The 15,263-nt window shown below is 40.1% G+C and overlaps 1 protein-coding gene across 2 annotated transcripts in view; it reads left to right on the forward strand.

The window, feature by feature from the left end:
• TMOD2 (tropomodulin 2) overlaps positions 1-15,263 on the forward strand; it is an 81,702-nt gene that overhangs the window by 53,022 nt on the left and 13,417 nt on the right. For both annotated transcript variants that reach the window (XM_027569006.2, XM_027569007.2), the window contains 3 exons: positions 2,452-2,582; positions 4,618-4,725; positions 13,151-13,294. In XM_027569006.2, the coding sequence (XP_027424807.1) occupies positions 2,452-2,582; positions 4,618-4,725; positions 13,151-13,294 (383 nt within the window). The remainder of the gene's footprint in view (positions 1-2,451; positions 2,583-4,617; positions 4,726-13,150; positions 13,295-15,263) is intronic.

The following is a 15,263-nucleotide window of genomic DNA, read 5'->3' on the forward strand; positions in this document are numbered from 1 at the left end:
TTAATCAGGTTGTTGTCCTATTTTTGAGTTTTAAGAGTTCTTTGTATATTTTGGATAACAATCCTTTATTAGATCTGTATTTTGCAAGTATCTTTTTTTCAGAATAGAAAATTTTAATTTTAGTGAAGTCCAGCTTATCAATTCTTTCTTTCATGGACCAAACCTTTGGTGTTGTGTCTGAAAAGTCATTACTAAACCCTAGGTTTTCTAGATTTTCTCTTGCATTATCTTCCAGGAGTTTTATAGTTTTGCATTTTACATTTAGGTGATACATTTTGAGTTAATTTTTGTGAAGAGTATAAGGTCTGTGTCTAGATTCATTTTTTTTTTGCATGTGGTTGTCTAGTGCTAGCACCATTTGTTGTAAAGACTATCTCTTCTCCATTGTGTTGTCTTTGCTCCTTTATCAAAAATGAGTTGACTATATTAATGTGGCTCTATCTCTTGGCTCTCTACTCTGTTCTGTTGATCTATTTGTCTAGTCTTTCACCCCTGCCACACAGTCTTGATTACTGTAGCTTTCTCAAAGTCTGGTAGTGTCACTCGTCTAACTTTGTTTTTCATTTTCAATATTGTGTTGGTTGTTTTGTGTCTTTTGCCTCTCCATATAAACTTTAAAATTAGTGTGTTGATGTATACAAAATAACTTGCTGGGATTTTGACTGCAATTGCATTGAATCTATAGCTCAACTTGAGAAGAAGTGACGTCTTACTAATATTGAGTCTTTCCCAGTATCTCTCCATTTAGTTCTCTTTATTTTTTTTAACGATTTTATTTATTTATTTGACAGAGAGAGAAACAGTGAGAGAGGGAACACAAGCAGAGGGAGTGGGAGAGGGAGCAGCAGGCTTCCCGCGGAGTAGGGAGCCCGATGTGGGGCTCGATCCCAGGTCCCTGGGATCATGATCTGAGCCGAAGGCAGGCGCTTAACGACTGAGCCACCCAGGCGCCCCTCTTTTATTTTTTTCAGTAAAGTTTTGTAGTTTTCCTCATATAGATCTTGTACATAGTTTGTTATATTTATACGTATTTCCATTTCCATTAACTTTTTTTCAAATTGTGGTTCTCTTCTTTTATCAGTACATGTAGGTTTGCCTCATTCTTTTAATGAATAGGTAGCACCTTATTATGTGATTATGCTATAAGTTATTTAGCCATTTTCACATTGATGGGCATTTTGTTTATCATGTTTTGCTGTCACAAGTAATACGTCAGTGAACATCCCTGAATATATGTCTTTATGTATCCATGCTATTTTTGTCTGTAGATTACACTTCTAGATACATAATTACTGGGTCATAGTGTACCCATATTTTATCTTTTGGTAGGTGAGGCCAAATGACTCTCCCAAAAAGTTTGCATCAGTTTACATTCTCACCAACAACATAAGACAATGCGTTTTACTCCACATTGTTGCCAATTGTACATGTTATCTCTTTTTACATTTTTTTTTACTAGTCAAAAGGTATTTCATTTTTTAATTTCACAGTTTAATGACTTTTTATATTTTTGGTTGAGTGGCAGAGACTCTTCTGATCTTATTATTTGTTCATTTTTAATTGGGTTGTCTACTGATTTGTAGGAGCTCTGTGTATATTGAGATATTAATACTGTGTATGTTAAATATATGCTGCAAACATTTTCTTTTAACTGCTTTTGAGATTGTTTCATTTTGCCTTTCTACCCGTTTCTCTTCCCATATCTTTGTCAAGATTAAATCTCCAAAATGGATATCAGAGAAGGGTGGGGTATGGTCAGGAGGCCAGAGAGGGCACCTGGCTGGCTCAGTTGGTAGAGTATGCGACTCTTGATCTCAGGGTCATGAGTTTGAACCCCATGTTGGGCATGGAGCCTACTTAAAAAGAATAAGTAATAAGTAAGTAAATAAATATACTTTTTTAAGATTTTATTTATTTATTTGACAGAGACAGCGAGAGCAGGAACACAAGCAGGGGGAGTGGGAGAGGGAGAAGCAGCCTTCTGCGGAGCAGGGAGCCCGATGTGGTGCTCGATCCCAGGACCCTGGAACCATGACCTGAGCCGAAGGCAGACACCTAACGACTGAGCCACCCAGGCGCCCCAAATAAATATTTTTAAGAAACAGTCCAGAGGAATAGTATGGTTTTGGAAATAAAAAGACTCTTCTTCTTTTTTGCATCTCAGATCCTGTGGCTTGATTATTATAGTCTGAAAGTGGTCCATGTACAGCAGCAATAACTGCCCCTTTGAAACTGTAACTCAGAACCATACCATTCCTGTGTTTGCTTCGTTGAGAATAAGCTGTACTATCATTGATATTAGAGTATTATTGGAATCAGAGCATGGAAGGAAAGATCATTTTTGGGGAAGTCATCTCTGATTTTGGCAGGAGAACCCTTACATTTTCTTTTTAAAATTAAAATTTGTAAAAAAATAAATAAGCAAAAATAAAATTAAAATTTGTGTGTTAGATGTTGTCAAAGGTGAGAAGGTCAAGCCAATATTTGAGGAACCACCCAATCCTACCAATGTGGAAGTAAGTCTACAGCAGATGAAAGCCAATGATCCCAGCCTGCAAGAAGTCAACCTCAACAACATTAAGGTACTTCATTATGATTATTGTCAGTCACTTGATTTATCATGAGGTTAGAAAATTTAATGGCAATGACCGATTGCCTGCTTTCACACCTGTGTCCAATCCCTTGTAGTCACCAGTTTTGAGACAAGATATCCTGGTATTCAAAAGAAGAAATTTTTTAAAAAGTGGTTTCTGGAATTCTTTGGAAAGAATCTTAGTATTTATGTTAAACATAGAATATTGGTTATCTACTGCTGGGTAATAAATTACTCCAAAACTTAGAGGCTTAAAACAATAAACGTTTGTTATTTCACACAGTTATTGAGTATCAGGAATCAGGACCGAGCTGGGTAGTTGTGGCTCAGGATCTCAAGTGAGGCTGTAGTGAAGCTGTTATCAAGGTCTGCAATCATCTGAAGGCTTGACTGGGGCAGAAGGATCCACTTTCAAGATGGCACACTAATATGGCTGTTGGCAGGAGGCCTCAATTTCTCACCACATGGCTCTCTCCTTTGGGCTGCCTCAGTGTCCTCAACTATGACAGTGTGCTTCCCCCAGTGCAAGTGGTCAAAGAGAAAAAGAAAGAGCAAGCAGGAAGCCACAGTGCCTTTTATGGCCTATTCTCTGAAGTCACAATTGTCACTTCTGCTTTATTCTATTTGGTAATTAGTCATGTTACTCTCAAAGGGAGGGGAAGGAGGGGTATGTGTGAGATAGAAAGAGAGGGAGAACATTGCCTGATACCTATTTTGTTACTTCTTTTTGGGCCAACATCTGCCATTTAATAATAACAACTGACTTGTATTGAGTACCCACTATGTGCCATACCCTTTGCTAAATACTTGAAATTCATTACAGTAGTCCCTTGTTATCTGTGATTTTGCTTTTCATGGTTTCAGTTAGCCTCAGTCAACCACAGTACAGAAGTAGGTGGTCCTCCTGACATACTGTCAGATCAGTAGTAGCCTAACCTTGTGTTATAATGCTTATGTCATTCACCTCACCTCACCACCGGGGCATTTTATCATCTCACATCATCACAAGAAGAAGAAGGGTGAGTATAGATATATTTTGAGAGAGAGAGAGACCACACTCATATAGCTTTTATTATATTTTTACAATTATTCTATTTAATTATTGATTACTGTTGTCAATCTCTTACTGTACCTAACTTATAAATTAAACTTTATCAGAGGTATGTATGTATAGGAAAAAACATAATATATATTGTGTTTAGTGCTATCTGTGGTTGCAGGCATCCATGGCGGTCTTGGAACATATCCCCCATGGATAAAGGAAGACTGCTGTATCTCATTTAATCTTTAGTGGCACTTAAAGAGGTTAAGTTGCTCATGGCCACAGAGCTAGTCTGTAGTGCACCCAGGACTCATTCAACCTCTAGTGCACCCCATACTGCCTCCCTCCCAGTGGTCAGGATTGTGCTGAGTGCTGTGGAAGAGAGAATAAGATTCATTTGGTCTTTATTCTGGAAAACTTATATTAGGAGAAAGACACTAAATAAATAACTACAACATGATATGGTAAACTGACAAATGTTATGGAATTGCAGGTAAGGAAATTTTGATCTGGCTTAGGAGAGTCAATAAACAAAGGAGGTGATATTTCAGCTAGGTCTTGAAAGATGAATAGGAATTAATCAGAGAAAAGGACAATAGAATCTCCAGGCAAAGGGAAAAGCATACCTAAGAGGTTGGAGGAGAGAAAGACCATGATATGTTTAAAGAATGGCAAGTAGATCAGTCTGGCTAGAATATAGAGAATGAAAGAGAAAAGGAGGGAAGTTTGGTATGTGCATAATTTCTTGGCTAAAGTGAACAGGAAGGTGATGCCAGAGAATGTCTTATTGTGTTAGACACTAAGTGGTGCTATTGGCCCAGGATGGCTTGGTTGCTGGACAATGGCTAATGAGTCTTTTAGAAAGAATTTCATGCATTTAGCCATCTAAACCCATAAGGAATTTAAAGGCTGTGGGTCCTTGACTTGGGGTAGGGGGAGCTACAGAATGATTTATCAACTGTCTATGTCTTCCCCATTTTAGAACATTCCAATTCCAACCCTGAAGGAATTTGCAAAAGCTCTGGAAACCAACACTCACATAAAGAAGTTCAGCCTGGCTGCAACCCGTAGCAATGACCCTGTGGCGATTGTGAGTAAAATTTTAGAAAATGAAATTTTTTTTAGAAATATAACATGAGGGGTGCCTGGGTGGCTCAGTCAGTTAAGCAGCTGCCTTTGGCTCAGGTCATGATCCCAGGGCCCTGGGATCGAGCCCCGCATCAGGCTCCCTGCTCAGCAGAGAGCCTGCTTCTTGCTTTCCCTCTGCCTGCCACTCTGCCTACTTGTGCTATCTCTCTGTCAAATAAATAAATAAATAATATCTTAAAAAAAAAAAAAAAAGAAATATAACATGAGGGCACCTGGGTGGCTCAGTTGGTTAAGCGACTGTCTTCGGCTCAGGTCATGATCCTGGAGTCCCAGGATCGAGTCCCGCATCGGGCTCCCTGCTCGGCAGGGAGTCTGCTTCTCCCTCTGACCCTCCCCCTTCTCGTGCTCTCTCTCTCTGTCATTCTCTCTCTCTCTCTCTCTCAAATAAATAAATAAAATCTTTAAAAAAAAAGAAATATAACATGAAAGTATTTAATTCAATAGAAACTATTTTTAATTTGTTTTACCAATTAACAATTTTTAGATCTGGTAAATATATTTTCTACACAGTTAAACACAATCAGTTATAATGAGACAATAAAACAGAAGCCAAATGTCAGGCACTTCGAATTAACTAAAATTTTGTGAGCGCTACACTTTTAGGAGAAAGAAATAAGATTGGATTAGTCATTGCTAAATAAACATTTAGATTTTGCTCTGTGCTTAGTACAAGTTTTCTGAAACTTCTGTATCTACATTAACATTCTGTCACGTCAATGGATATTAAAAGACCCCCAACTCTACAGGAACTCAGCACATATAAAAGTATATTTCATTTTAGTCTTTGAAATGGATTAGTATGTTTCAAAAATATCCAGATTTTAAAATCTTTTTTGACACTGTTAACCAGAATGTGAAAAAATAACCAACCGAAAGCCGGTTCCTTCCATGCATTTCAGGTAATTCAGCTAAATAAGGAAGCCCCTGGACCCAAGTAAATACTACAACTATTAGCACCGTCAGTACTATTACTATTAATAGCTAACATTTCTTGGGCAATTAGTAAATGCCAGCAGTAATCTCGGTGCTTTACACATGTCAGCTCACTTAATCCTCACCGTAATACTATGAGGTATGTTTTATTATTAGCGCCCACTTTAACAAATGAGCAATCTGAGGCTCAGAGAGGTTAAATATCTTTTCCAGGGTAACACAGCCAGAAGTGGCACCACCAGGTTTATCTGGTTCTACAAGCAGGGTGGTTTAGCCATCAAGCTATGCTGTATCTATACACAGTGTCTCCCTGTGATACATTTGCTAAAATATGTCAATATGGGGGAGCCTGAGCATCAGCCTGTTGTTCTACAGCATCTCATGCTCAGCTCAGCCCTTGAATCAAGCTAGAAAAACAAGTTTTCTTGACTTGATGATGTGATTAAAAGTAACATGTCTGTCAGAAGACCTAAAATAGCATTAAAAACAGGTGACATGGGGACTCCCTGGGTGGCTCAGTCGGTTAAGCATCTGACTCTTTGGATTTCGGCTCAGGTCATGATCTCAGGGTCATGAGATCCAGTCCTGAGTCAGGCTGTGCCCTGGGTGTGGAACCTACTTAAAATTCTCTCTCTTTGCCTCTGCTCCACCCCTAAAAAAATAAAATAAAATAAAATAAGAAAGTAATGGCTAACTATCACAGGGCTGGCCCAGAGTAGATGTTCAAACATCGCTTGTTAAATGAATGAATGAACATGCCCTCTGACCTCTCAGCAATCAAGAATATTTCCATGCTGACCACAGCATATATAAAATAAGTACTCACGGAAGAAGGACTAAGCTACAGAATTGATGTTTTCACCAGCAGTTATTACATACGTAAATGTGTAAGTTGAAAGCAGTTTTGAATTTGAAAGGTATCATTAAAATAGAAAAAGAGCAGAACCAGATCATTGGTAAAGGTGAAATTAACAATTTAAGGATTTTTTTCAGTATACGATTTTTACGATCTCTGTCATTTAGTAGATTTGTTTTCAATAAAGCAAAATATTCACAGTACATTTGTATGTAAGTAACTAAAGGGATGAATAAAGAAATGATTTTTTTTCTGAGCCTAGGTGGCTCAGTCATTAAGCGTCTGCCTTTGGCTCAGGTCTTGATCCCAGGGTCCTGGCATCAAGCCCCGCATCGGGCTCCCTGCCCAGCAGGAAGCCTGCTTCTTCCTCTCACACTCCCCCTGCTGTGTTCCCTCTCTTGCTGTCTCTCTCTCTGTCAAATGAATAAATAAAATCTTAAAAAAGAAAAGAAAGAAATGGTTGTCACTTCAATATAATACATTACAGTAAAATTGCAGGGATGGAAATATATTATAGGCCATCGTCGACAGCACTAGCAAATAGTCTAACTCTTCTACCCGGTCAAATAGATAACTTGCTAAATGGAGTAAATAAATTCTAAATCTAATAAACTCTTCAATACTGTTTTTAATGCAGCAACCATGTGTTGATTGCATACCATGTGACAAGCACACCACACAATTGTAAGGAATAGTTGCAGTCCTTAAGGGTGTGAAGAGACAAGCCTCTCTGGCCTGATTCCTAGATGGCTTACTATGGTCCAGACCTCACCTGGCAGCCCTCAGATGGTTCTCCTTTCAGCCATGCCAGAACCTTTCTGTAGGTTGAAAATTGATTACCCCAGAGGCAATAGAGATCTTCAAACGGTGATTATGACTGAACAACTCACTGCAAAGAATTAAAGATGGGGGCACCTCCCTGGCTGGCTAGCTCAGTTGATACAGCATGCAGCTCTTAATCTCGGGGTTGTGAATTTGAGCCCCACTTTGGGTGTAGAGATTACTTTAAAAAAGAGAGAAGAAAATAATTAAAGACCAGTGTTAAAGCAAAGAGTTTCAAGAAATTTTTCTTTTTAAAATTCAGAAACAGAGGGGCGCCTGGGTGGCTCAGTTAGTTAAGTCTTCAGCTCAGATCATGATCCCGGGGTGCTGGGATCGAGTCCTGCATCAGGCTCCCTGCTCCCAGGGAAGCCTGCTTCTCCCTCTCCCTCTGCCCCTCCCCCACTCATTCTCTCTCTCTCTCTCTCTCTCTCTCTCTCTCTCTCTCTCTCTCTCTCTCCCCCCCTTGTGTCAAATAAATAAATAAAACTTTTTTAAAAACTGCAGAAAATAAAGTTCAGAAATGGATTCAGTGAGGCACTTGTGGGGTTATTGTGAACGTAGGCAAATTATGTCTATGTGAGATGGCATTATCCCCATTCTATAGATGAGGCAACTGAGGCTCATAGAGCTTGAGTAACTTCACTGAGATTACCCAGCATGTAGACTAGCCAGGAAGTGCATTTAAGTGACCTATAATCAAGTTCAGTTCACAATGCCCCAAGCACTTCCGTGTAACCACATCTCTAGCAGGGAGCAGAAAATGTCCAAATACATTAAACGCTTTTACAGGGCACCTGGGTGGCTCGGTCGTTAAGTGTCTGCCTTCAGCTCAGGTCATGGTCCCAGGGTCCTGGAATCGAGTCCCACATTGGGCTCCCTGCCTGGCAGGAACCCTGCTTCGCCCTCTCCCACTCCCCCTGCTTGTGTTCCCTCTCTTGCTATGTCTCTGTCAGATAAATAAATAAAATCTTCAAAAAAAATAAAAAATAAAAAACGCTTTTACTATTAATAATAATGCCACGTAAAAGTCAAGAGTTTAGGAGAACACTGTCTATAACAAATAAAATGAGAGCCCCTCTCCCTCTTCACCTGCTTGTGTTCCCTCTCTTGCTATGTATCTGTCAAATAAATAAAATCTTTAAAAAAAATAAAAAACACTTTTACTATTAATAATAATGCCACGTAAAAGTCAAGAGTTTAGGAGAACACTGTCTATAACAAATAAAATGTAAGCTACATATATGATTTAAAATTTTTCTGGTAGCCACATTAAAAAAAAAGAAATAGATGGAATTCATTTTAATAATATATTTTATTTAAACCAATATATCCCAAATATTATCATTTCAAAATATAATTTGAAAATGTAATAAGGTATTTTAATTACTTTTTTTCATACCACATCTTTGAAATCCAGTGCAAGTTTTCCATTTACAGCATGTCTTAATTCAGACCAGCCATTTTCCAAGGGCTTAAGAGCCACATGTGTCTTGAGGCTACCCTTTGGATGGTGCAAGTTTGGACAATGCAGGACACTGGATTTCCATATAATCCTGTAAAGTACAGAAAGCAAAACCTTTTCTTTAAAAATATATTTCTACTGTAACTATTTATATAACATTTAAGAAATTGAGTCTTTGTTTTACTGATGTTATCCCCAGCACATGTAATAGATGCTTAAATATTTGCTTAACTGAAATTAACTTGGGCCTGCAGCCCAGGGTTATGTTTGGCTGGGTCTCCCCTGTTTTGTTTGGTATGAGAAAAGTGTTTTCTCAAGTTTAAAAGAAAGTGGCAAGATCCTGGCTACTTGCCAGGAAGTCCTGCAGCCTTTTTTTTTATAAAGGCCTAATTGCTCCAACATTTTGTTATTCTAATAATGAACATAATTCTGAAGCCTGGAGCGTCCATAAGGAAAAGCCTGATGCATTTCCTTCTGATGCTCTAATTAAAATGTGTACATTTAATTCTAATTAAGGACCTAGCAATGAATAAATGCACTTTAATTTACATGGTGTACAATAATGTCAGTCCAAATCTTCGAGCTTTCTTTGCACTTAAAGCAACTGCTTGACTAATATACAGTATTATTCTTCTAGTCTGGTGCTTCTCAACTCAGGGTAATTTTGCCCTGCAGGGGACATTTGGCAGTGTCTGAAGCTATTTTTTGGTTGTCATGACTGGGAAGGGTGCTATTGGCATTTAATGGGTCTCAGAAGCTGCTAAACATCCTGTAGGACACAGGACAACGTCCCACAACAAAGAATCCTCTGGCCTCAAACGTCATTGGTGCCAAGGTTGAGAAATGCTATTCTGGTCCCAAGTTAGATTCCTTCTCTTCCTTCTCCCTGTGTTTTCCACCATAAAAATAATTAAAATAATTAAGAAGTTCCTTTTTCCATTCCCCAGAGCAATCAGTGTTAGCAATTTGTTTTTCATTCTTTTAGTTGTTGTCTTTATGACTTTAATCAAAGTGGTTGTCAATCCTAAAATAAAATCATTTTTAAAAAGGGGGGGCACCTGGGTGGCTCAGTTGGTTAAGCATCTGCCTTTGGCTCAGGTCATGATCTCAGGGTCCTGGGATGGAGTCCCACATCACGCTCTCTGCTCTGCAGGGAGTCTGCTTCTTCCTCTCCCTCTGCCCCTCCCCCCTGTGCACTCTCTCTCTGGCAAATAAATAAAACTTAAAAAAAAAAAAGTGGTTGTCAATCCTAGTGAACATTAATCATCCAGAGAGCTTTTTAAAAATACAGAAGTCCAGGGACACCTGGGTAGCTCAGTCGGTTGGGTGTCCTGACTCTTGGTTTTGGTTCAGGTTGTGGTCTCAGGGTGGTGGAATTGAGCCCTCTGTCAGGCCCTGTGCTCGGCATGAATTCTACTTTTCCCTCTCTTCCCGCCCTGGCTTTTTACTCTCTCTCTTTCTCTCATAAATAAATAAATAAAGTAAGTAAGTAAGTAAGTAAATAAATAAATAAATAAAATCTTAAAAAAATATATAGCAATCCAGGCTATAGCCTGAGATTCTGATTTAATTCATCTGGGGTGGGGCCCAATACCTTATATATCTTAACATTTATTCTAACATGCAGGCAGAGTAGAAAACCCCTGATATACATACTTTTTTTTTTAAAGATTTTATTTACTTATTTGAGAGAGAGAATGAGAGAGAGCACATGAGAGGGGGGAGGGTCAGAGGGAGAAGCAGACTCCCCACCGAGCAGGGAGCCCGATGCGGGACTCGATCCCAGGACTCCAGGATCATAACCTGAGCCGAAGGCAGTCACTTAACCAGCTGAGCCACCCAGGCGCCCCTGATATACATACTTTTTTGTTTCTGATTTATCATGTTAGATCATTTTTGTTTCTCCATTAGAAAAGTTGAGAGCAGTTCTATAATCTGCCTTCATCCCTCCTCCTTTTTCTACCTCCAAATTACAGTTATTCCATTATTTTCACGCATTTCAGTTTTATATGTTTTATGCCCTTATAGTCTATTTTTTGTATATAGGTTGATTGTAAAAATTTAAAACTTTTCACCAGTATGTATTTACAACTACCTGGCTATGTAAATATATAAATCTCTGTTTTCATGGGCCTTGTTGTCTACTGACTAATGCTGGTCTGAGTCTTGTTCCTTTGTAAGTAACTTATTTTTTCTTACTAGAAACTTTTAGGACTTTCTCTTTTCCCTTGAAGTTCTGAAATTTCACTTGTATGTGTCCACTTCTGAGTCGTCTTTACTCATTTTGCTGAGCATTCTATGGGTTCTTTCAGATGAAGACTCATAACTCTCTTCAACTCTAGGAAATTTTTTTCCTATTATTTTATAATTTCTTCCCTTGTGTTGTCTTTTTTCTTTAGTCCTTCTGAAACTCCTACTAGATGAATGTTGAACTTCTGTATCTTTCCCCATATCTTTTAACATTTGTCTCATATTTTCTAGCTTTGTCTTTTTACTCTACTTTCTTGGGAATAGCCCCAGATTTATGTTCTCACTCACCAATGTGCTCTTCAGCCATGCTCATTTTGTAATTCTGGATGTCCATTACCTTTCTTTGTTTCAATGTAGTATTTAAACTTTTCAGAACATTTTCTTGTTCAAATTCTTTTTTTCTCCCCACAATAGCCAGTATTTATTTTATGGATACAATGTGTTTTCTTTCTTTTTCTTTTTTTGGTGGGAGAGAAGAGGGAGAATAACAATTAGATTTTTTACATTTGTTTCTGTTCCCTTTATGGCATGTTGTCCTATTTGGTCAACTTGGCTTTTCTCTTCCATGAGGTTGGTTTTCCTACTTTGTCCGGTAGTCACTGGTTGCCAGACTTGCGAATAGAGAACGAGGTGGTTTTGTGTAAACCAGGATCATTTCCTCTGCAGTTGTGTCTATCTGTTTCACCAACAGACCTCTCCCTCAAAAGGGAGGCCCTTTCTGTTTCCCATTTGTCACCATCCGACAGGCTATGTATTTTATTTATTTATCAACTGCCCTCTTAGGACAGAGATTTTTCTTTTCTCTGCTGCTGGCACATGGCACATTGTAGAAGCCTGATAGTCTTTTCTGATTGAATGAATGAATGAATGAATGAATGAATGAATGCTTTTGTGAGCAGGCAGGTGGATTGACTGGCAGCCCTCTCTGAAGGCATGGGGAGCTGTCAGGTGGCTGGGAGTCCCCCACAGGTCTACGGCTAGGAAGGCTTCACTCTGGGAGGGGTTCCTTCCTGGACAAAGCTGCCTCTCCTCTCCATTTCTCCCACACTGTGTCTCGTGGGAGGTCTGAGGGTGCCTCTGTTTCTGCACAGCTTCTGTCTCAGCTCCTGGCCTCACTGGAGCCTCTTCCTAGGAAAGTTTTCATTGACAGGGGTGCTGGCAGTTGCTTTTTTCCTGGGAAGCTGCATGGAGGGGCGACGTGCTCTCCATCTGCTCTAGCTGTTCCAGTCTGTTCTGAAGGCAGTTCTTTCAGGAGATGCCCCTTACCTTACCTCTGGTGTCTCAGGCAACAGCTTTTTTTGTGGTCATTTCTCCACCAGGCTGTCTTTTTTCTGTATTTTGACAATTCTTCAAGGTAATGGCCCTCTGTTTTGTTTTGTTTTTCTTGCACTGTGAGAGTTCCAGTCATTTAAAAATGGCATCTTTTCTTCATGCCAGGGGCCAACTTTGGGTGCAAGGGGAACAGGCAGGTGCATGTATATATCTCTTGTTTTGATCTGGGGGTCTCTAGTGGGTTTCCTACTCTGAATGGTGATTATATTCCAAAAGTTATCTTTGAGGAATTCTAATTTATAGATGACCTGAAATAATATGACTACATCAGTAGTGCCTACATGCTAGTCAAAGGTAAAGTGTTTTTATCCATTCATAGGAAAAGGGACAAAATAAAATAATTCTGAGATCATGTCCTTTCTACATTTCTCCTAATATTAAAATGTCTTTTTCTCAAAAACACAAACAAAAACCACACGCACACATGCACAAAAAAACAAACTGCTAATGATAACAGATGGTAGTGGGATTTTACTCAACGTTCTTACCTAACAACGTTGGTAATCCTGTGTCAGGATTTTTTGTTTTAGTTTTTCTTTTACAGGTATGCAAAATTCATAAGTCTGGGCTGCTGGGCTGAATTATTCTTAGTTTGATTTGACTAAGTTTTTCTTTAAGTATATAAAGAACATCTGTGTTTAATTTGGAGCTGGGAGTTCAGTAAATAAATCTTTACAAGCATTACTGGTTACTTCTTTTTTGCATAATAAGGCTTTTGCAGATATGCTGAAAGTAAACAAGACCTTGAAAAGCCTCAACATCGAATCCAATTTTATCACTGGGTCCGGGATCCTGGCCCTGGTGGAGGCACTGAGAGAGAATGACACCTTGACGGAGATCAAGATCGACAACCAGGTATGACTCACAGGGTGCATGTGAAGAGGGGGCCACAAGGCAGTGAGTTTAAAGCCAAAGTTCTGTGACTCAATTCGATGTTCCGGCTTTCCTGTAAGTTACAACAGCTGCTGGCTTGTGGAGGGTGTATGGGAGTGCATGTCGGTAACCAAACGCGATGCACGGTGAGGCAGCCTGAGACAGAAAGGGCCAGCTCCCCCCAAGCCTTCAGCTAGTCAGGCACCAGGGTGGGGGAAGGGGGAGGTGTTGAGGGCTACTTTGTGCAGCCATCATCCTTGCCTCCTAGCAGGAACCGCAGCCAGTCCTGCCCCAGCCTTGCTCTTGCCTCTCACTGGGGCTAGGGCCACAAGGAGAAAGCAGGCTGGCCATGCCCAGAGACAGACTCCTTGCTCTTGGTTGGAGGTGGCCAGAGCTGGAAAAAAAAATGAGCAGAACTGGACTCCCACAGTCTGAGCCTGGCCACAGAGCCTGTTTAGAGGAATCCAGGTTCTAGAAGATGGTCTGGCTTAGAGGAGCAGGCCACACCCATAGTGCGATCACGGTCTCAGCTGTTGCAGTGTTTCTTAGCTTCCCATCAACAGCCAAAGCAAGCGGCTTGTCTCTAGGGCCACGTCTTCCTGTACCCTGAAGGCCTTTTCCCAGCATCCACCTGCTGTGTTTCTAGTGGCTCTGCTGGCTTCAGCTGGCTCCTGCTGTTGGACAGCAAGCCTCAGTTCTCAGCGTAGTGCTGTGCCCTGCTCCTTTCAGTACAGGGAACTGTCTGCCATGGGACTCAGTGAGTCTGAGAGGCCTAGACACTGTCTAGTGGGAAGAAAGGGCCCTACAATGGCCCAGAAAGAGGAGACAACACGGAGCCTTGTGCTGTGAGCATTCTCCTATGGGGGGGGGTGGCAGGGACAGTGGGGAGAGTGCCCGCTGAGAGTGCCCCCTGCATGTCTGGAAATTCCCTAGTCTAAACCCTCCAAGAGCTGATAGAGCCCCGGGATTCTACCCAGGACTTTTGCTTAAGTATGGAAACCCCCAACAGTTCCCATGAACAGCTCTACTATCCTTTTTTGCTACTTAGGACACATGGGCTCCTTGAGGGCGGGTCCTCTGCCCCTCGACTCCTCCAGAGGCTTGCTGCCAGGGGAGCAGGGGAAGCTACAGAAGACAGGTGCTCCTTTATTCTCATCCCCCCCAGAAGGGATGCATCACCAAAGCAGCTTTCCCAAATGAAGATATGTGAAGGGGATATATACACCCAGCCGTACACCCTCAGGAAGCTGGATGCCATGGATCCTGGTGTGTGTCCAGCTGCTAGTAAATTTAAAAAGAGGCATCAGGGAGTGGGAGAGTAGGAAAATGAGCCAGAGAGAAATATGAACTGAAAGAAAAGAAGTGATAGCTCAGGAATATTTATCAGATGAACTAGTATTAGGAAGCAGTTGAGTGAGCTCTTAGCATATTATTTCCAGGACATCTACGACAGAAGTGGATAACTTATTCCAAAGTGTATTTAACTTCTTATGTTGGTTTAGGCCATTATGAAACCCCGTATCTGAAGTAATGTTCCAGAAACTATGTTCCTGGTTCCTTGTAAGATACCACCTGGTTAGGATTGCCAGATAAAATACAGTTAAATTTGAATTTCAGATAAACAACAAATAATTTTTAGTATAAGTATGTACCATGAAATATTTGGGACATAGTATACTAAAATATATTTTTTCTTTTTATTTATTGAAATTATTTATTTTTATTAATCAAAATTCAAATTTAACTAGGTGTCCTGTATTTTTATTTGCTAAATCTGGCAACCCTACATCTAATGAATGAGATGGAAACCTGAACATTGAGACTAGAGCAGCTTTTTCTAATGCATGTGAAGAAGACCCTGAAATACGAAGCCTGAATTTGCTCTCTTAAATCCCCTTACATCAACTTTATCACCCCTTTTCAATCATCTAGAATGGAATGGTGTAGTTTT

Source organism: Zalophus californianus, chromosome 6 (assembly GCF_009762305.2).
Source record: "Zalophus californianus isolate mZalCal1 chromosome 6, mZalCal1.pri.v2, whole genome shotgun sequence".
NCBI lineage: Eukaryota > Metazoa > Chordata > Mammalia > Carnivora > Otariidae > Zalophus > Zalophus californianus.